Source organism: Homarus americanus, unplaced genomic scaffold (genome assembly GCF_018991925.1).
Source record: "Homarus americanus isolate GMGI-L3 unplaced genomic scaffold, GMGI_Hamer_2.0 scaffold45698, whole genome shotgun sequence".
NCBI classification, from domain to species: Eukaryota; Metazoa; Arthropoda; class Malacostraca; order Decapoda; family Nephropidae; genus Homarus; species Homarus americanus.
Window position 1 is genome coordinate 12,218,279 of NW_024735554.1, and position 23,338 is coordinate 12,241,616.

General features: G+C 36.8%; 1 protein-coding gene across 2 annotated transcripts in view; it reads right to left on the reverse strand.

The window, feature by feature from the left end:
- Positions 1–23,338, reverse strand: part of LOC121871526 (THO complex subunit 1-like) — a 78,567-nt gene that overhangs the window by 39,630 nt on the left and 15,599 nt on the right. For both annotated transcript variants that reach the window (XM_042373947.1, XM_042373948.1), the window contains 4 exons: positions 22,297–22,476; positions 16,121–16,251; positions 8,667–8,804; positions 656–795 (listed from right to left, as the gene is read on the reverse strand). In XM_042373947.1, coding sequence (XP_042229881.1) covers positions 656–795; positions 8,667–8,804; positions 16,121–16,251; positions 22,297–22,476 — 589 coding nt within the window. The remainder of the gene's footprint in view (positions 1–655; positions 796–8,666; positions 8,805–16,120; positions 16,252–22,296; positions 22,477–23,338) is intronic.

Genomic DNA, 23,338 nt, shown 5'->3' on the forward strand with positions numbered 1-23,338 from the left:
CCATCATCATCATCATCATCATCATCAACCAGGAGCCTTCAACATGCACACCTCAAAGTAAGTGTACTTTACTGCATTTATTTTTAGTTTGTATGTAATTTTCGGTGAGCTGGAACCAATTACCCAAAATCCCATTGAAACAATGGTTTCGGTTAACAAAATTTTTGGGTGACAAACGACCTGGAACGAATTGTGTTCGTTAACCAAGGGACCACTGTATTGGCAAAGTTTTGTTTAGATGTAGGCCTAGCTGGTTTAGGCGTGTGGTGAGAATGGAGGACACGAACTATGTCAACATGATTCTAAATAAGGAAGGGAGGAGAGCCAGGGGTAGGATAAGGAAAACATGTGGAAAGGTTGTAAGAAATGATATTAGAGTTAAGAACCTGACAAGAGAGGCTGCAAGAGACCATACAGAATGGAGAGTTGCCATCAGGTAATGATAGACAACTGAAGCAAGTGTGGAAAATGGCCATAAAATGCTGCTGATGAGTTCACTCTCAAAGGTGAAACTGCTTCATCTAAATTACTGTATATAAGTCATCAACTTATCCAAGGTCACTGTTTCTTAACATCTCCACAGTACGGTTTATATAGTATTGTACTCTAAAAACTACCATTAATACAGGAATAATACTACAAATGTATTTCTTACTGTTTAAACTTTATATTGGAGGTCAGGTACTGGGCCAGAATTAAGATCTGCAAGAGTACATAGCGACGGAAATTTGCATCTGAAAACTGAAGGTCGAGCAACTTCTGGTTTGTTAAGTACTTGGCAAAATACTGGTCCACCTGCAATACAAAAATAACACTTGTAAAATACAGCAAAGTAATAATGGAAGTAACAAAAATACATAACATAGCAATATCTCCGTTAGCCGGAATCACTCAAACCCGGAGCTCTCTGATAGCCGGAATTGAAATTTTCGTGGAAAATCGTTCCCAAAGCCTGAATTTTCCGGATGATTCCGAGAAAAAAATTCTCGGTACCTGGATAATTCCGGGGATGGGGGTGTTTTTCTCCGGGTCCGAGAGATGATATAATGGGCAATTTTTGGAACTTCCGAGAAAATTTTTCCATTACCCGGAAAATTCTAGGGATAAGGGATTTTTTTCTGGGTTCAAGAGAGTCATTGCGTTACCCGGAAATCTCTCCTTCCCGGAAGTGCTCTGTACCAAATGTTCCGGCAAACGGAGGTATCATTGCATTATACTGTATACAGGCATCCCCTGCGTTACGGAAGGGTTCCGTTCCCGGAAAATTGACTGTATCGCGAAACCTATTTTCCCACTGACTTCCATTATAAAACTGGAGATGTGTTCCTAAGGAATTTGTATGGCCCCAAAAAAGTAATTCAAGCACTTTTATTAATGAAAATAAACATTTATAAACACATACAATACAGTACATTAAATAATTTATGATATACAGTACCTTCTTAAAACACCAATTTAGGGGTTAATATTGCATAATATTGCATTATACAGCTATGTGTATGTTTATTTGAGTGCCCTGTCATAGGAGTCCATTTTCTCTCACTTAAGAGTGCACCAGGGACTACTGTTTTATTTTTTAGTGGTGACACAGAATTTGATATTGCAACTGGGGTTGCAATTGTTAAGGCAACTTAGGTATGTCTAATTACAGTTGGAATATTCAAGATCCATTGTGAGTGATGTTTAAAGCTTCAACTGTCTTTATGATTGGTAAAACTTGTCAAGTCTGTCAGTCTGAATGGCATGTGTGAGGCCTTGTGTTTGTTAAAATTTACCCCAATTTCCGTAAGGGCAGATTTACAGGCCGTAACGCGAAATTATTGGTCATAATTTACAAATTCCGTAAGAGCAAAATTCCGTAACCCGGGCTTCCGTAACGCGGGGGATGCCTGTATACAGTTGCTAACACTGTTGGATATACATTATACAGTATATATTGGGTAACTCCTTTTAGCATTGAAATAAATATAATAATGTGTTATTTTGCAAGACTTGGTGTATTTGTTCAGTGGGTAAAAATACTGCAATTGGTCTTCCATTATCTTGAGACAGTAAAAGGTAAGTTATTTACTAAACTTTCTTATGAGGCTTGGTAGACTTGTCTCCACTATTTGGGAATGATTATGGGTTGCAGCAGTGGCAACGCCAAGGGGAAGTGAGCACCTACTCTAGAGAATTCAAGAATATACATCCCCCATATTAAAAGTACAGTACAGTCGACCCTCGTTAATTCGGACTAATAGGGGGGGAAGGGTGTCTGTTTTAGCCGATTGTCCGAATTAACCGATTTAGGGGTTAATATTGCATTATATTTCAAAGTCATTGTTTTCGTCAAGATTTTATCCAACTTTCCACTGTAATACGTACGTAATTTCAGCAAAAATATTACATTTCCGTGAATGTATTATATCAAGCACAGTATGAATAGAATATCATTGTAATATAACAGAATTTTAACCGAAAACTATTAAAAAAACGAGTAACTTCTCTTGAACATCGGAAGGTTAGGTAAAATCTTTTGTTTTCGTCATGTATTTTATCCTATTTTACATTAAAATACATCACATTTCAGCAAAACTACTATTTATTTCCGAGAATATATTCATTCAGGCGCAGTTTAGGTAAAATATACGTGTGATGTAACAGTTTTTTAACTGAAAACGATTCGAAAAACGCGTACCCTCTAGCCCTGTTCAAGGAGAGGACTGGGAGAAGCTGTTTGGTGCTGCAGACGATGACAAGGGAAATGATTTGGATGGATTTTAATGAAAATATTCAGAAATATGGTATCGTAGTATTTATTCAAGTCAATTAGGATAGAATATTATTGTAATACAACAGTTTTTGAACTGAAAACCAATCGAAAAGCGATTACGGTAACATCTTTTGAACGAAAGAAAGCGAAAGTCATTGTTTTCGTCACGATTTTATCCCACTTTCCACTGTAATACGTACGTATTTCAGCAAAAATATTACATTTCCGTGAATGCATTATATCAAGCACAGTATGAATAGAATACCATTGTAATATAACAGTATTTTAACCAAAAACTATTAAAAAAACGAGTAACTTCTCTTGAACATCGGAAGGTTAGGTAAAATCTTTTGTTTTCGTCATGTATTTTATCCTATTTTACATTAAAATACATCACGTTTCAGCAAAACTACTATTTATTTCCGAGAATATATTCATTCAGGCACAGTTAAGGTAAAATATACATGTGATGTAACAGTTTTTTAACTGAAAACGATTCGAAAAACACGTGTACCGTCTAGCTGATACTCAACAGCTGGTGGTGCGTCATGCGTCGTTGTAAACAATAGGAGGTTGAAGTAGATTACCGGGTATTATATTAAGTGTGAAATATCAAAAAGGTTTTTATTACCGGTATTTTTTGTAGATCAATGAGAACTGTGATACCGTATATGATATGATAAGTTAGCCTGTGCTAAGAACTTCAACATAGACTACTGAAAACACGTTGTAAGGTAATTTAGCCTATTGTAAGTTGGTGAGCTTCATTTGCTGAAGGAACTGCACAACTTTTCATTACTAATTGGTACAAATTTTACGTTTCCATTGTTTACTGGCAGTAAATGGTAAATATTTTTCATGTCTGAAGCTAAAAGTTGCATCTCACCCCCACACTAGTGGTGATGTTACATTTGACCAAAAAGACGCTGGTGTTTTATCCCAGCAGTGGGTGGACCAGCATTTTAGCTTAAGGTCCGCGTAGGTAATATTCCTACAAATCTTTAAAAAAAAAAAAAAAAAAAGTTTGTTCAGATTTTGTCCGAATTATCCGAAATCCGGATTAAAGGGGTCCGAATTAACGAGGGTCGACTGTACTGTACAGAGAGTCGCAGAGTACGAGTATCCATAGTACACGACCCTGCGTATATGCGACTGAACTGGCCTTATGCTTGGGTTTCACTCTAACGAGCACAGAGTGCTTAGCACTAGTCCATGCTTCTCCGAGAAGAAAAAAAAAAGTAGAACCCCGATAAATTGGACTTCAATATATTAAAATTAACTTTTTTTGGACTCTGAGGTGCTCTGGTCACCAGAAAAAAAAATTGCATATTTTAAGAAACGAGGAAGATTAAAAAAATCTTATGAAAAGAACATTACTTACTTGCTGAATACTGTACAGTAGTCTAATCAGTTTTTCTATAGGCCTATCGAGAACTAAGACACTGAGCATGCAAGCAGGCTGGGGCTGATCCGGTGTTGCCGCATTCATCAGGTTTATTTATTTATTTATTCAGTATTATATTCTCATATGCTTAGCCTCCTTATGGTTTATGGTTCATCATGACTAATATAACATCTTCAACAATAAAGAAAAAATACAATATGTAATTTGTAATATGACTTGAAAATAATAGGATAAGCTGTATCGAAAGGAATTCACTCAAGATGCATTTGTGAGAGCTTTCAGCAGACCAGCTTACAACAGGGTCACTATAACACACAGTATAGTACTTTTAATGTACTGTATACTGTACAGTGCAGTACTATAAAGATAAGAATAAGAACAAACAAGTGCAGGAGTATATTGTATGTGGAAGACAAATGTTTATCTGGGGGCAGCAGAGAGAGTGGAGGGGGGAGTGTGGGTGGGTGGCTCTCTCCCCCAAGATCCCTTTAACATGTCTTTATGAAATTTCACCACAACTTTCATATAATTTAGGATCATTTGGTGACAGGTCGATAAAATATCCTAAAAGAATCAACTTTCCAGAAAAAAGAATCTGACACTGAACACCATGATAGGCTTAGCTACTTACCACAATTTCTGTCTTCAACACTTTGTAAATTACTAAAGTACAGTATTGTATTTATCATCACTTAATAAATACTAATGTAGTGTATTTATCACCACTTAATAAGTAATATTGTAGTATACAAGTATTATGCATCTGGTTTATTCATTAATCAGCTGTCTAAGTGTACCAGTAGGCAAATTGAGCCATCATATAACTCCTACCCTTATTTATTCTTATTTTTATCTTTATAGTACTGTACAGTATACAGTTTTGCTTTATTCATAAGAGAAATTCTGTGGTTAATTACATAAAACACTTTACAGTAAATAACAATCATCTTGGTGAAAACAGTTGTTGACAACCAGACTAATGCATTTCATATTTTTTTTATTGTTGATGTACAAAAATACTTTTAATAACCTTGTTATACACTTAAAGACCTTAGTTGTTGAAGTGCCGTAATAACATAGCAACAACTGATTTTCTTTAAACAGTTCGGATAAGCAGTGTTATCTCCACCCCCCCCATATACAGTAAAACCTCGATTAACCGACCACATATGGGGGTAAGGGGCCGACGGATAATCCAAAAGGTCGGTTAATGGTACATAAAGTCTACGGAAATAAGACAAAGTACCTTTCCCTAACCTACCTCATTTAAGTCCCTCTATTCATTTTTGTTCATTTGCCATTAATATTTCAATAGAATTTGCTTTAAAACATTAACCACTTTAGTAAATAAATATGAACCAACACAGAAACCGTGAATAAAAAATGGAAAAGTCAAAGAACATGTCATCACAAAAATTGTGACAAAGTCCCAGGTTGCTGATCTGACTTTCTGCCTCATTTACACACAATTGCAGGGTCTCAATTATTTCTCTTACTGTTGACAACACAACATAAATATACAGTTAAATTGTTTCTCACTCTTGATTTTTTTTTCATTTTTGCATTTCTTTATGGTTCTTTATTTTTATTATTATTATTATTATTATTATTATTATTATTATTATTATTATCAGTATTAATATTACATTATCGCCGCCTAGGCCCCAATGTGGGTCAGTGACCTGTGCCCGGGTGGGCTAATCCCCGTAATTTTTTTTTTTTAGGGGTTTGGGACTGACGATTAATCCGAAAGTCGGTTAATCCGAAAGCCGGTTAATCGAAGGTCGGTTAATCGAGGTTTTACTGTACTGTACAGTGATATCTCCGTTAGCCGGAACAAATGGCGCAGAGCACTTCCGAGAATGAGAGATTTCCGGGTAACAAGACGACTCTCTCAAGCTGGAAAAAAATCCCTCATCACCGGAATTTTCCGGGTAACGGAAAAATGTTCACGGAAGTTCCAGAAATTGCCCAGTACACCATCTCTCAAAGCCGGAAAAATATCACTCATCTCCGGAATTTTCCGGAAAATCGTTCAAATTTTTATTTATTTATATGTTTTGTGAGTCTACCCCAAATCCGTGCTCTATTAATAAAGTACTGTGAAAGAAATAATTGTCCTAAGGGCAAACACAAAGGGAATATACATTTCTTTGAACACAAGTTAAAATGTACCCCCCGTCAGCAAATTTTATTCGCAGATTTGGTGATTCGCAGTAATTTTGAGAACCTAACCCCCACGAATTTGGGGGGCCCCATGTACTCAAATTAATCACTATCTTACAAGAATTCCAGCAATGTAAATTATATTCTGCCAAGTCAATTCAGTGACATTTTATAAGCGAAAAACTTAAACTCCCTCTATATGACTGATAAGTACGCACTTGGTAACCTCCGTCCGGAAGTCAACATCTCACCTCAGCCCCTCCCCCCCCCCCACCTCCCAGCCAGGATGAAGGTAGTTTTAGGCTTAAAGTTTTATCTTACAAAATGTAGCAGACTAGACCTAGCAGAATATAACTTGCATTGCTGGAATTTCTGCAAGATAGAGATTAGTATGAGTATAAACATCACATAGTTTGCACGAGAGATAGAAATTTTAGTCCTTTAGTGTAGTACCTCTGAGTACAAAGTGAGTACAGTAATATGTTGCTTAAAATTATGGTTTTTCACAGGAAAAAGTCTGTATAACTAACCCCAGTGGTCAGGATAATATGTACTGTATTTTGGTGTTTTTTATATCATTATCTATCATTTTTATACATTTAGTATATTCACCGGAAGATTCAGACAATCAGCTTTTTTGGACAGGTGGTCCCCCCTTTTAGTCCAGATCTTCGAGGGTTCACTGTAGTTAGATTAATCCCGAGTGATTTATGAAGTTCAAATAGCTTGGTAAGTGAAGGCAATTGGCAACCAACTAAGTGTTGCCTTACTGTAAGTCAATTATCTTCCCTCCCTCACTTTGGTTTTTGAGTCAGTACAGTATGTCTAGTGATGGCCAGCAAAAAGAAACACAAATGGTAAGACACCATTTGTAAGTGGTGGCTTCTGTAGCTGGAAGAAAGCTATATTTAAAGGTGTCAGATTATATCTTTATGACTACAATAACACATATAAGGATGCAGTGGTTCAGTGGCTTTGCTATAAACAAATGCATAAAAAGAGGAGCCAGTCAGTTTTATCACAATTAACTGAAACACATAAAACACCGGAACAATATAATTGCTGCTATCTTAAAACTGTAACAACGTTTCTTCTCTTTACTGCTTGACCAAAAAGAGGATATGTTGAAAGTAAAACCAGTATAAATCATGAGAACTTCCTGGAACTGATTATTTTAATTGGTGAACATGATAAGGTTAAAAAGGTGAAGCAAGGCCCAAAACTGCTACCCACAATCACTCATCAATGTTATGGCTAACATTTTTAGAGAGCAGATGAGGAGCGAAGTTGAAACATTAGAGAGCTTTGCTTTAATAGTAGATGAAAGTAAAGATCTGAGTAAGCAGGAGCAGATGCCCATAGCCCGTATATATTTCCATGATCAATCTGTGTATGAGAGATTTCTGGGATTCAGAGATGATCACTGCAACACTACATCCAAGAAGTTCTTGCTCAGAGTGGTACAGATACACAGCCTAATGATGGGTAAATATAATGAATAGATACTTTGAAGGTGTTAGACTATATCAGCAGGCTGTTTACATTCATTGTTTTAGTCATTATTTGAATTTAGCAACTGTTGACAATGTCATCATCATCATTGTTTTACAGTCATTTTCCACATTTGGGTGGTTTAGTTGCAGTTACCTCATGATAGCTCTCCATGCTGCATGGTCTCTTGCAGTCTCTATTGTCAGGTTCCTAAGTCTTATGTCATTTCTTACAACCTCTCCCTTTGTCATTTTTTACCAAACCCTGGCTCTCCTCCCTTCCACATTTAGACTCGTGCACCTCTTGACCCAATTGGTCTCATTCATTCCCTCCACATGCCCAAACCATCTCAGCTTGCCTCTATGCAGGACTTTGCTAATACCCAGCCACCCTTTTAGCTTTGAACAGCGCCTCCTGTCTTACAGTCACCATTACACATACACCTCACCACTCTTCTTTTACCTCGTTCAAGTCTACTTGTGTCATCCTCATCAACTGCCCATGAGTAATGTAAGAAAAACTGTGAAAGTATGGCTGAAAAAGAATGAGGAGGAGGGTCACATCATGAAAAGGATCAGACCAGTGACCATAGGGTTAATCAGGAATCCTCATTTCTATGATGAAAAAATAAACAAACAAAAAACACGTGCATCAGTATTAAATATTACAATGCACTCAACACAAAATAACATATTGGCTATTGAGTTTGCTTCAAGAGCTACAGTATCTACCCAACTATAATCATGAAATAGGATTCATGTTCTTTTATACAAGTACTGTACTCTCCTGTAATGAAAGGTTTTTTTTAATGGTACAACACATGCATATATATACTGTATATGAATATACCTGGGGTTGCAGACTGGAACTTCCTTCTGTATGTGCTGGCTCAGATAATGTTCGAGAGAGATGAGCTCCTCCACTTCCACTACCTTGGACATTGTCCAGTTTGAAACTTTTAAATGCTTCTAGAACGTCTCCACAGTACTGTAATGAAAAGTTTCTCTAGTAATATTTTATAGTGGTATTCATACCCAGTACAAATTAAAGTACTGCATACAGCAGTGCTGTGGTTGTCTTATGACATTACAGTACAATGTACATTTTAAATGAGAGGGAACAATTTTGACCATATATGAACTAATTCCCATTAAGTTATAACAATAAAAACAAAATGTGATCCCTATTTGGCAAAAGAATTAGTTATGTTTTAACATTTAATAGGATGATTATTCATAAAAAGCATGATATAGACATACAATGAAAACATTTGGTGAACAAACTTAATTTTCTGCACCTTTTGTGATAGCTAAGTCTATAATATACACAAGTAAATCAGTGTAAACAATTTACACTTTTGGGTGCTAGGTTCTGTATGAAAGGTTGTCTGCATGTAACAGAATAAAAAGTAAAAAAATACAAACCACTAACCAAAAGTACAAGTTGAAAAATAACAACATAACTCACAGCTTGGCCTGGTAGGGATAGCGCTAGGGGGATGTGGCTACAGTGATGAGTCTAACTTAGTAACATGCCACCAGCAATGTAAACAGATGCAATTAAATCATACAGTTTATAATTTCTAGCTGACTCCGAGATGTATATTGTACAGTATGTAATAATAATATACGTAAAAATTAATGTTTTTTTTAAAGAGCATGGCAGCCTGAAGGCTGAAAATATATGATTGCATAATTGGGGAATGGGTCACTTGATTGACAAATAATATACAAGTAACATAAATAATACAAATATGATATATAATAACTAGGTGGGGAGAAGGTCATACTACAGGGCATTTCAACAAAGTAACAGTGCAAAAAGGTAAGAATGACTGGGAATGAATACACTGGTTGATTATGAGTCGTTGATAATTTTTACAATGGTTAGGAATGGGCTGTTCTTATAGTGATCAGTACGTGCTCGTATGGGCTGGATGCGGTTGTGGTGTCGAACAGCAATTCGCGGACTCGGGATCTCGGGTGGAAGTAGGAGCAGGTGTCGTGGAGGTGCAGAAGCTTTTCAGCAAATTTGCAGATAAGGTCATGGTGATGATCAGAGAGAGCCGAGAGGGTGTGTTGAGCGCTTCTTGATATGTGTAGTAAGAGGGGGAGAGAATAATCTTACATGCTCTCTTTTGCACTTTTTCTAGGAGTTTCCATTGTGTGGCATTTAGGGAGGAAGACCAGGCAGGGGAGGCATAGGTGAACTTGGGAAGTATGAATGTTGAGTAAACACCGAGAAGCTCGGGAGCAGGAACTCCAAGGGACTTGAGTCGGCAGAGAAGGCGGAGACAAAAACTGGATGATTTGACAACTGTACTGATGTGTGTTTTTCAACTTAGTTTGTTATCTATAGTGATGCCGAGGAGCTTTGTGGAGTCCGCAACCTGGAGTGTGTTGGGGCCCAAGGTAATGGAGGGAGGTGGGAGAAGGTCTGAAACAACACCTTTGCTTTATATAAATATTCACCCAAATGAATAACACCAACTTATTCAACAATGAGTCAACCTGTTGTTGACGACAACAGACGGCTGAGTTTGTAACAATCTCAGAGGTCGAGCGCAGGTCAGCTAATTAATGAAAACAGTGGACTCATTTTCACGCTTTGCTCTCAGACAGAGAGAGGGGCAGTAGATCCTTACCACTTGAACAAGGAAGAGACACGTAACTCAAGTGTTATCTCAAAGTATTATTCACAACACTTCCCTGGAGAGAATTCATAATTTCTTCTCTCAGATTATATCTGTATATAAAGCTGCCTGCCTCTACAATAAACCCAAGAAAACAGGTACAGTAAGTCCTCGTTTAACGTTGCCCCCGACAACGTTGTTTCGTTATAACGTCGCTATTCTTAAGATACCCAGGATTCGGATAATGTCCCGCCGATTCAGTATAACGTCGTCACGGACTACTTTGTATGCCACATTTTTTGATGCGTTACGACACTCTCAGCTAGGCACGCTACACTCTCACTCGTGGAGCGTCTCACAGCATCCCCAAGCGTTCCCAGTCTTGGTGCCTTGGGGGACGCCACTGGTGAGTGACTGAAAAGTGGTGACAGCTCCTCGAAAGCGTACGACTTGGCGTCTGTCACTAAGGAAGTCTGTAAGCCAGCTTTATTGATGATTAAAATGTGGTCAATTAGGTCAAATTCTTTGGTGAAATTTTTCGTTTTACCAGATGGCGGTAAAGGTAACTCGCGTTTTACGCACGTTTGATTTAAGCGTTGTTGGAATAACGCGATTGTTCGATTAATACCAAAAGCTAATTTATGCACACCTATTTTTTAAATAAAGAGCTCAAGACAGTTTAAATTTGCCGCGCGTATTCGCCTGGTCACCTGGCAGTGGAGTCGCGTGTGATGCCTGGTGAGGTGCTTGTAAGTTCTTACTATAAAGTTGCAGTCATATCAACATCAAAGATTTTAATATTATTATTAATAATAATAATTATTATAATAATGCAATAATAAAGATTATTACTAATAATGATGAAGATAATGAAGTATTCTGTACAACAACTGTGACGACGTCCATCAAGCTTCCCGCGTATCGCTTTCTCAGTTCACACCAGCACTACTTTTTCTCTGTGCTCTCATTTGCATTGTGTGTTTATCACGTACCTTTTTAGTGTTAAACGCTGTTTTCCCAATTGAGCATGTCTGGAAAACGTCCAACTGCCTCCTCTGGAGCGCCTAAAACTAAAATGGCACGAAAAACAATTGCAATGGACGCGAAATTAAATGCAATCACCCGCCTTCAGAGAGGAGAGCGTGTGTTGGAGGTTGGCCGCATGTTTAGTTTAAGTGAGAGCACTGTTCGTACCCTGCATGGTATGATGGTTCCCCTAACCTGTACCATTTACATGTATTCTTTGGGGGAAAATTATGTATAATTTACGCATTTTTTAATTAAGCGGTGGTTTTCAAGAATGTAACCCCTGCGTAAAACGAGAGGTGGGTGTATATATAGTTGAGAAAGCTGACAAGAAAGCGAGCGGCGGAGAAAGTTTTCATATTGGCAAATTGCTGAAAGTCTATGGCAACTGCAATATCAGCATAAGCCGAATCAAACGCAAAAACTTTCGCAGAATAAGTTGGGTATTGGGGTGATTGCAATGGGTCGTAGATCATTTAAGGATTGTGGACTGGTTGACTTGGGCACTGGTGACACATATGAGGTCTTCCAGTCAGCTGGGCATCTTGCTTGGCTGAGGGAAGCATTGTTGATGGAGCAGAGGGGTTTAGCTAGTTCCGGGAAGAACTCCTTGTAAAGTTTCATTGATAATTCAATGGGGGTGGTGGAGCATTTTAGCTTCAATTTGTCCTGACATTTTGCTACTTCAAATTCTTCCATTAAGTCAGTGGGAAAGGGGGCTGGTAGGTAAGCAGGGAGACTGGTTGTGTCAAGCCAGAGGAGTGTCTGGTATATAATTGCAAAATGGTTGTCTGATTCCTCAGTTGCGTCACCATTAGTGAGATGGTTAAGGAAGGGGAGGGGTGTATCTTACTGTTTAGTCCACAGAGGTCTTTAAGCTTACCATACCATTGACTGAAGCTGGTCTGCTTCAGGTGTTGCAACTTGGTTGGGTTGTGGTTGGGGTCATTGAGATAAAAGGCTCTGTCTCTCTGTTGCAAAATTTTTTTTGATCCGAGGTGTGATCCAGGGCAAGTCAGCTGGGTGTGATCTGACGGACTTCTCGAGGAAGTGGTGGTGAGCTTCCGTGGTGGTGTTGGTGTAATTTATCCATTTGGTGTCCACGTCATCCACACTAAGTACTTCAGTCCAGGGATGGTGAACTATCAACTGCCTGAAGAGACACACTGCAGAGTCAGTAATTGGCCTGTAGGTCTTGATGTAGGGTCTCTGTACTTGGCTGGTAGTGGGAGCTGGAGACCAGAACACTGATAAGTGTGTGCTACATCCGATAGGAGTATTTGGTTGAGATAGTTGGTATTGGTCCACAAAGTCAGTTAAGATAAGGTCAAGGGTATTTTGACCATGTGTGGGGAAGTTCACAGCTCTTGATAGTAGCAGCTGGTCCTGGATATCGGTGGTGTCAATTTCGTTATAATCCCCACATACTGTAGTACTAGCTTACCACAAGGGTACCTAACTCTAAGGTGGTAATGAGGTGATTGATATGAGTATCTCTGGTGGGTGAGTGAGGTGGATGGTATGCCACACAGTATATGATAGAAGCAGTGTGGCGAGGGTGGGCACGTGGCATAACACGTACCCATAATGCCTCCACATCAGCTGGGACTAAAACATCCAGGCATGACGGGCGTAGTTCATCTTGACAGAAAAGGGCAATGCCCCTCCACGTCCATGTGAAAGAAGGTATTGAAAGAGCTGATATCCCTTAATGTGGCACGTTTCAGGAACAATTTGCCACAATTCGTATATGGCAACAATGCTGACACCAAGTGACCGGACTGTGGTTGCCAGTTCGTCAAATTTATTAGCTAATGAAGTGACGTTGGAGAGCAGCAAGGAGGGGAGATCAAACCATATTCGGGAACTTCGGTGTATTGGTACGGTGTCAGGAGTTTTCTAGTGGAGGTGATGGTCCTAATGGGCTTCTGTTTATGACGCCCTTGTCTACGGCTGCATGCATGGAATATGCTCAGTGATTTTAGTAGTGCAATAACAATGCCATCAGGTTATCCATTCCCACACTTTAAGGGGAGGAGATGCTTTTTACTTAGAGTAGGACATTTTGATTTATTAAATTTTCCTATTTTTTTATATCTTATAAGGGGTAACCTAAAATGGAAACTCTGTAACTTTCATTGAAATCGGTCAAACAGTTTTCTCGTTAAAAAATAAAAACCGTCAAAATATATTCTAAAAAAAGTGGTTACAGGTATATATAACAAAATAGCACTTTTATTTTTAGATGAATTTGCCTCTGTATTAACCAAACCCACAGCTATACCACCTTCCCTGTTCAATTTTTATATCTATATTGTTCTTAAGGAAAAAATAAATAAAATTCAGCATTAGAAACAAACATATATTTTATTAAATAACAAAAATCCTATTTTCCTCTCATTTAAAAAATAAAAAATGTACACGGACCATAAAAATTCTGCCTCTTTTCCTCTTTCTGTACATATAGTTTCTTTTATGATCCATTGAAAGACAAGGGACTAATTATGTTTCAAAGAACAATAACTTTAGTTTTGAGATATGAGCCGTTTCCCGGGGAAGTATAACTTTACGATGACTACCTGCAAATACAACTAATCTACGGGTACAAGAAGTACTTTGGGTGGTGATAATGTTTGTTATTAGTTAGGATTAGGACTGGGTACAAATTTCTAACCAATCTTTTACAGGATATTACTAACTCAAGGTGAAGGTGTCAGAAAAGAGGAGAGGGACACAGCGCTGATTGTGGTGTCGAAGCCATCATTTTTTTCATGTATTCTGACATCATCAAAACATGTAGAAAATAAATATACTGTATTGCATTTCACACACGCCCCATACTTTACATCACTGGCTACACGTAGACTTAGTGATGTACAAGAATAATGGACCGTTATGTGTTGTGGGTTAAAAATGGAACATACAGCGTAACTGAGAGTATATACAATGCAAAGAAGGCGCATGATGTGGCAACAGTGCACAGAGTACTATGCAGGGAGAGGCTGACAGCTGGCACCCATTCCCATGATGATAGACTTATGCCACACCAAAAGGTCCTTATATTGGAATGCCAGTGCTCAGCAAGAATTTGTTTTTGTTTTTTATTTTTATGTTTATATCTTGCAGCGAAGTATGGGTTAAACCCTAAATGTAGTTGTGAACACCGTACAGAGCCATAATTTTTTTTTAGAAATGTGTTTCAGATTACCAAGACAAATCATCCATGATGGCTATTCACTGATAATTTTTGTAGCTGGTAAATCATCATGATAAATGATGTAAATGGGCTTGAGATAATTTTAGGCGAGTGTACTTTTTACTCTTTTACTCAAGTAATTAATTTCATATATACTTTTTTTTACTTTTACTTACCGTATTTTATGGCATATAAGCATTTCAGCAGGGAGTATTTAGGAAGAAACTTTAGTGTGTAGTTTCCTCCTGTAACCACAGTTTTCTTAGAATAATATATACAGTACCAGTAAATGTGAGGAATAAATAAAAAGAAAATACCAATAAATAAGTTACTCTGTACAACAAAAAATACTGTATTGCCAAGCCAGTAAGTAAAAGCCAAATGAAAGTTTAACACAGTCGCTATTTGCATACGCAGTAGTCCTTGGCTCACCATAGCAACGCAGACGCCACATCCGCCGATTCCCTAGCAACGCTCCCTTCCATATCCCGCCTCCACCCTTTACACGTTTCTCCTTATGACAATTATTTCTTTTACTTTTTTTCACAATATGTATGTAGGATGGTGTGTGCATGTAACCGAGTAAAAATAAATGAAGAAAGTTAAGTATATTTACCCTAAAATGCAAGTTGAAAAACAACCACAACACCAGTAGCCTGGTGGTTATAGTGATAAGTCTAACCTGGCGACAATATTGCCAGCGATGTTAACAGACACAAATGAGAAAAGAAATTTATCTGTAAATCTTAATTTGTATCAGGTATTTGAAGATTTAAAAATAAATGTTGCAGGTATGGCATTAATAGATTATAATGGTTGTAAGAGTTCAGAAATGGTTACTGCTTAGCTACATCTGAAGAGTCAGGTGTTTGCCATGTTAATCGTCTCAGGTTATCATCATCAGTACAGTAGTTATAAATCAAGCTTTTTTGTTTACAATAATTATTTCTTAATTAATTAAAAATAATAACAATGTGTTTAAGTAAGCTGTGCGTCTAATATGCCATAAAATACGGTAATATTCGATACTGTCTTATAAAAAAATAAATAAAAATCTTCACTATTTACATTGCTTGATTAATAAGATCATTTTCAAGAACGTAATTATGGCGTAAATCAAGATGTTCCTGTAAGGTAACAGTGCCTAAAATCATAATAAGAAGCACTTAGCTGCCTGTCATGTTGGGGCAAGAGCTGAGCAGGTCTATGCTGTTCAACACTGTGACTATATCTGATCTTTATTAGTTATTTTGTAACGGACTGAAACAAAAGGAACAGAAACTCTCGGCCTTTTCTCTGGGTGTCTTTTTGCCAAGTGTCTCTATTCTGTACACAGGTGAAGGATGGTTTTAATTTTACACTTTTATATAATTTTCAGATTCCAGTCACAAGATATAAAACAGATACTGAATATTAGATCAACAACAACTAGTTCATGTAGAAACTGACCATGGTAAACATCTTCCATGGTGCTTTCTGGAAACACTGCACCGGGTTCCTGAAGAAATCCTGGAGTGACCAGAATTTTGTATACAGGGTGTAGTCAAGACATAACCGATTGTCTCCTCCTTTTCCTTCATCTAAAACACACACAGAACAAAACAACAACATGAAAATCTTGATCAACAGTATCCAAACAAGTCTGTATTATGATAAAATACATGCAATTCCAAATGTAAATACCTGTACATTGTAAGAATGAAACCTTTTATAACTAATGACCCTTTCATCTGTACATTCATTTTCACCTATATTCTTCTCTATATTACATTTCTACAATAATAAATTAATACAATTACTGTCATTTATTCAGAATTATGAACACCATTATCAATCATTAGTAAATTGGTGTGTGTATATATATATATATATATATATATATATATATATATATATATATATATATATATATATATATATATATATATATATATATATATATATATATATATATATATATATATAGTTAACCCTCACTTTACGCGGTCCCACATTCCGCGTTTCCACGTTTACGCGGTGCCCTGCCGGAACCCAGGATGCTCACATTCCGCGGTGCGTGTACCCCTTTACGCGGAGAGCGGCTGGCGAGCCGCGCCATTTTTGGATCCAAACCTCCCGCCATCCGCCATGTTGTGTAAGCTGCGCGAACATGGTGCGCACAAGGTCGCCCAGTCATCAAAACATTACCAGTTCTTCACCCACCACAGCCGGCCCAAGTCAGTGATAGTGATAATTATGGTGAGGATATGGACTTATATGGACTTTGGGGAGTTTGACAAAGAGGCCCTGCAAGCCTCTGTGGTGGATAGTGATACAATTGATACAAGTGACACAGGTGAGGGCCAATAATCTGCCCTCTGCCTCGGAACCAACCGCCCATCCCCGTGTGCCCAGCCATTTTTTCTACTAATGTAAGTGTTAAAAAACCTAATATTATTGATATTTCTCTTAATTATTAATTGTGTGTGCATACCATCATAAAGTTAAGATAATATTTTTACTACAACATAGTTGTGTGTCGTCAAAAAGTGGAGTTTGGGGATCGGCCCGGACTCCATTTCAATTAATCCCATATGTTATGTTATTCACTTTACGCGTTTCTCACTTTACGCGGGACCCTCCGGGTTACATTAACCGCGTAAAGTGAGGGTTAACTGTATATATATATATATATATATATATATATATATATATATATATATATATATATATATATATATATATATATATATATATACACCTAGACCCCGACTTACGACTACGTGGACTTACGACCGTCTCAGATATAGATAAAAAAAAAATAAATAAATAAAAAAATAAATAAAAAAATAAATTTTTTTTTTTTTTTTTTTTTTAAATGACACACGCATTTTCTATACTGAAACGTTTCCAGTTAATGTAGTCTCCATGTATAATTAGAAAATTATGGGGGCCCCATGTGCATTCAGCTGACTACATTAAAGGTTAAGTGCTCAGTCACACTGTATCCATTCCTTATTATTTATTACTTTCACTGTACTGTATCCATTCATCATTATTCATTACTTTTACTGTACTGTATTTCATTGTAGATTTTTTATCTATATCGGACTTACGACCATATCGGACTTACGACCTGGATTTGGGTCCCTAACCCCGTCGTAAGTCGGGGTTTAGGTGTATATATATATATATATATATATATATATATATATATATATATATATATATATATATATATATATATATATAGTTGTACCCCACTTAACGCGGTCAATAAAACCCAGAGGGTACCGCGTTAAGTGAACAACAGAACATATGGGATTAATTCCAATAGAAACTGGCCCATCCCCAAACTCCACTTTTTCCGACACAATACCTATGTTCTAGTTAAAATAACATCTTAATTTTATTATGGTACATGCACACAATTAATACTTAAGAGAAATAGAGAAATACAGTCGCCAAGTTAATGTCCATTCAAATAATGGACTCGACTCCCTCCCCCTCTTCTCACAGTACACTCGCTGGCTCTTCCCTCTGAGAAATTTTGGGGGGAAAACCAGGTATAGTAATAAATAATACCTCAAACTAAAGTTAGGATAATATAATTGACATTGCTGGATTCCTTGTAAGACCAGGAATATTTTGAATATAAATGTCATATATTTTTCACAAAAGATAACATATTTACTCAGAGTAAACATTACATCTAAAATTTGTATGTCTAATGCAAAATCTATGATGTTTATATTCAAAATGATCATCAAATTGTAAGAATTCCAGCAATGTAAATTATATTCTGGCCGGGTAATTTGTATGAATTTTATGAGATAAAACAAATATCTTCAGTTAATAAAAAAGAAAAATATTCTTCACGACACTATCTCTCAATCAAAGTACCCCACCTTGCCTCCCCCCCTCTTCCAACCCAGCCAGATGGTCAGTCCGTCCCAACCCTCCCCCCCACCCCCCACCAACCCTCCCTTCAAGAGAAAGGGTGGGTGAAAAAACTAGATTTTAACATTTAGTATTAAATAATACCTCAGATTAAAGTTAGGATAATATAAGTGACATAAGCTGGATTCCTTGTAAAACCAGGAATATTTTGAATATAAATGTCATATATTTTGCACAAAAGATAACATATTTACTCAGAGTAAACATTATACTATCTAAAAATTTTATGTCTAATGCAAAATATATGATGTTTATATTCAAAATGATCATCAAATTGTAAGAATTCCAGTAATGTAAATTATATTCTGGCCAGGTAATTTGTATGAATTTTATGAGCTAAAACAAATATCTTCAGTTAATAAAAAAAAATATTCTTCACACATGCCAGGTGGTCTGTCGCCGGTCCCTCCCTCCCCCCACCAACCGTCCCTACCAGATAAATGTGTGGGAATACCAGACTGTTTACCTTTTTAGTAATAAATAATAAATCAGACTAAAGTTAGGATAATATAATTGACATTGCTGGATTCCTTGTAAGACCAGGAATATTTTCAATATAAATGTCATATATATTGCACAAAAGATAACATATTTACTCAGAGTAAACATTATATCTAAAATTTGTATGTCTAATGCAAAATCTATGATGTTTATATTCAAAATGATCATCAAATTGTAAGAATTCCAGCAATGCAAATTATATTCTGGCCGGATAATTTGTATTAATTTTATGAGCTAAATAAAAAAATTATAATTCACCCGCGTAAAGGGGTACACCCACTGCGGAATGTGAGCATCCTGGGTTTTGGCAGGGCACCGAGTAAACGTGGAAACGCGGAATGTGGGACCGCGTAAAGTGAGGGTTGACTGTATATATAAAAGGAGTAATTTCTCATTCCTTCAATGTTTCTTAAGCCACATTTATACATATTTCAGTTACAGACCATCTCAAAAGCTACATATAGTACCATTTAGTGACAACTCCAACCCTCAAACATTTACTAACAAATTTTGCCAGTTGATTGTGGAGAGCTCTAATTGTGTGCACCAAAAGAATTGGAATAGGTGAAAAAAATGATGGATATTTCACTAAATAAAAGCATTTAAAATAATCAATTATTAAAAAGAAAAGAAAAAAGAGTTAAATATAAGAAGAGCAAATAACATAAACAATAAGATACACAATTCTCTGAGTAACAGTTTGTTGATAACTGGATAATTTATGGTAGACCAAGAAATGGAGGACTAAACTGTGAAATCCCATTTTATTATTGAGAACATTTTGGGTGACATGTTTAAGCCCAGTACTTAGTCTATGCACTAGTGTCATCTCTCAGTACCTCGACAGAGTTGCAAAGAGGTGTTAAACAGTCACTCCTTCTAGCCATAAGTAGAGCCCTAAATAGTCCAGGTGTAATAGTTCAAATAGACCTTAAACTTGGAACAAATTAGTAACAAGCTGAAAATTGCAGGAAAGATTAATAAATGTGTAGTATAAACATATCAAGGCCTCCAAAAATTTACAAGTGCTAACTTGGGAATTCTAGATGGCATCCAAAATGACTGCCATTCTATAGTATATCATATATTAGCCACCAGACATGATAAAAATTTGAACAAGGTATCTAAACACAAGTTTTCTGACACGAGCAATCCTTTAAAACTATTAATTACAATATAAAACAAAACAAGATTGCTGCCATTTTATTTTACCTTATATTTGCAACCAGACATAATATTTGATAAATTATCAAGGGAAAACTTGGGATTTTTATTTGATATTACATTGGTATGCAAAAAGCCCATCACAGTAATAACTGAAACTCTTAATTCAAGCTGAAAGGACAAGAGACTGGAGGCTCTACCTCTTCTGTGTGAGGGAAATGATTCCACATTTCCAGGCTGCAGGGCATCTGCCAGGTAGTATCTCCAACAGATGGAATGTTAAAGCAAACCATAACTGTAGACGACTACATACTATTTACAGAAAAGGGCTAGTTTACAACCTGTCGTAATAATGCATTCTGGGGTGGAACTTTTATAACCAGACCAATGATCTGTCTTTGATATGAATGTTGAAAAAATCTGAAAGAATGACACGCGCTTGTGGTGTCACGGACAGTATGCTGATAAAGTAGGTCCGTGCACTACCCATCTGTGATTCACTGGAGCAGTTCACAGGGGTGCACACTGCTACCTTGGAGCTAAAGCACCAAATCAAGGGACAATAGGGATCATACCATCTTTATTCAGTAGCTACAGGCACACCAACCACTTTATGGATATGAACCAAATCTGTCGACTGGCATTGTTGCAGATTACATTTATGAGCTGTGATGATGCTGTAGAAATTGGTCAAGCAGTGACATCACAAGTGAATGGCAAGTGGTTCAGAAACATCACGCTCCTCCGTAACAACAAAGTGAAGCCTATTAGTGCCATGAGAGAGAGCATCAATATCAGGGGTCAAGATATAGTAGTCAATCCAAGTCTCTTCTTCAAAAGAATCACATTTCTCAATGACAGTTCAGAGATGGGAGAGTTTTTGACTTACGAACTTTCTCCTCAGCAACCTTCCCTTATCTGTGGCGGTGTCATGTTGAACTCAGCAAAGAGTTCCTTGGGTGTCCTGTTGAAGTCATTTATTACCCAGCACTTAGTTCATAGAGTTTTATGGCCACAACCATCTACTTATTATGATGCACAACAGGCCTATATTTCATAAGCATTTCAGTGCTGGATCAAGTGTAGTATTTGATGTATATGGTGCCACCACATCAATAAAGGTAGCTGAGAAGTGATGAAGAGCACCCAAGTGTACATCCAGTGATATCATATTTGATGATAATATGTTAACCACCACTACTCAAGCAGCATTCTCGGCCAACAGTAACAATAAGAAGAGATGTTTACTGCTGGCATACATGTCAAGTAGGCTGATGCAAAGCCACTATAGAGTATTTTAATGATTTTTCCCCAACATTTATAGTTTCAGAGGAATAAGTGTTAAAGAAGTCCATTTTTCTTTGACAAGAATTTGTAAGGTCAGCCTATAGCACTGTGCAATGTCAGATTTATTGGGAGATCCTAAGAGTGAGTTTCAACCAGCCGGAAAAACTCTATTCGGCATCTCTCAATCCCGTAGGCGCCGAATAACTGGGATTCTACTGTATATCTTTTTCTTTTGTGTATTTTGTCAAAATAAAATTAAGCATTGAAACTTGAATTATAATTTTTTTTTGAGGGGGGGGGGGAGGAGGAGGGGGATTTATTTTTGTGGCATTTTATATTATCTTATATCAGCTATATAAATTTCATAACCGTATGAAGTGAAAACTAAATTACAAAAATATAAACACTAATTTTTAGAAGAATAAAGGTACCCTGTAGCCTTTTGTGGAACACCCCTGAATCTATTGTGATCGAAAGGGTTAACCTCAATGCACTTTACAAATGAGCCTTTACTTGTCATGTGAACCCAATGTAGCTTATTATAAATATTTTATGTGTTTATACAGGTTCACTAACATTAAAACACCATGATGAATTACAAGGTCTTCATTTTTCCTCAGTTTTATTTACTCTTTTATCTGTAACCAAAAAAAATAGTAAATAACTTCATTAAACAGCTAAACTAAGAGAATCTAGCTATAAAAAAAAAAAAAATAAATAAAAATAATGCATACCATCATCATCGTCCATGTCTGTAGTTTCCACATTGGTAAAGGTCGTAACATTTTCCAGGTTGAATTCAGACACCAGGTTAAGTCCAGATCTCTCTGAGAAGGGGAAGAATCTGGCCAAGAAGAGAAGAATACGTCCACAGAACACAGTGTTTTGGGAACGCGAAAGTCGGCGTAAAAGATCTGTAAAATACCAAAAGTTGATTATTGGTTGAGGGAATATTGTACTTCCCAAATTATGTTATTTAGTTTCATAAGAATTACGGTATGATAATGTCTAAATATTGCCGTTAAGCCAGTCTCACTTGCCCACAACACCATAAACTTAGGAGAAACAATGGAATGCTAAATTTTTCTTTCTGGTACTTATCTTAGTGTAGAAGTAATTAATGAGTAATTTTTTAAATAAAAAATCTCCCCTTCCTTCCCTTGTCTCAGTGCTCCACCTCTCTTACCTCCTTCTTTTTGCTGTAACTAAGTTACAGTGTTCATTATGTTTCAGTCAGTAGTGATAATATATCAATTCTCTTCACATTCTAACAGCTTATGCAACCATAATTAGCAACTTAAAGGTAAATTTTCCCATAGATTATTAAGATGTATCTCTTCTTTAACTGTGTAACCTCTCAGTGAGTTAAACTATGCCAACTCTTCCCACTACTGTACATCATATTTTCAAATACAGTAGTTTTTTGTCTAATACTTTATTAAGATCATTCAGCCACTTATTCTTTCTTCAGGTTTTATAACCTTTTACTTTTCATTCATTCATTTCCTTTTGTCATGGAAAATTTATACAATATTATTTTTGTTGCTTTCATATACAGTGGTCCCTCGGTTAACGAGCACAATTCGTTCTAGAAGGTTGCTCGTTAACCGAAACCATTGTTTCAGTGGGTTTTTGGGTACCGGGTAATTGGTTCCAGCTCACCGAAAATTGCCTAAAGTCAACAAATATGGTAGTAAAGTATACTTACTTTGAGGTGTGTATGTAGAAGGCTCCTGGATGATGATGATGATGGGAATTAGAATGGGGGTGGAGGAG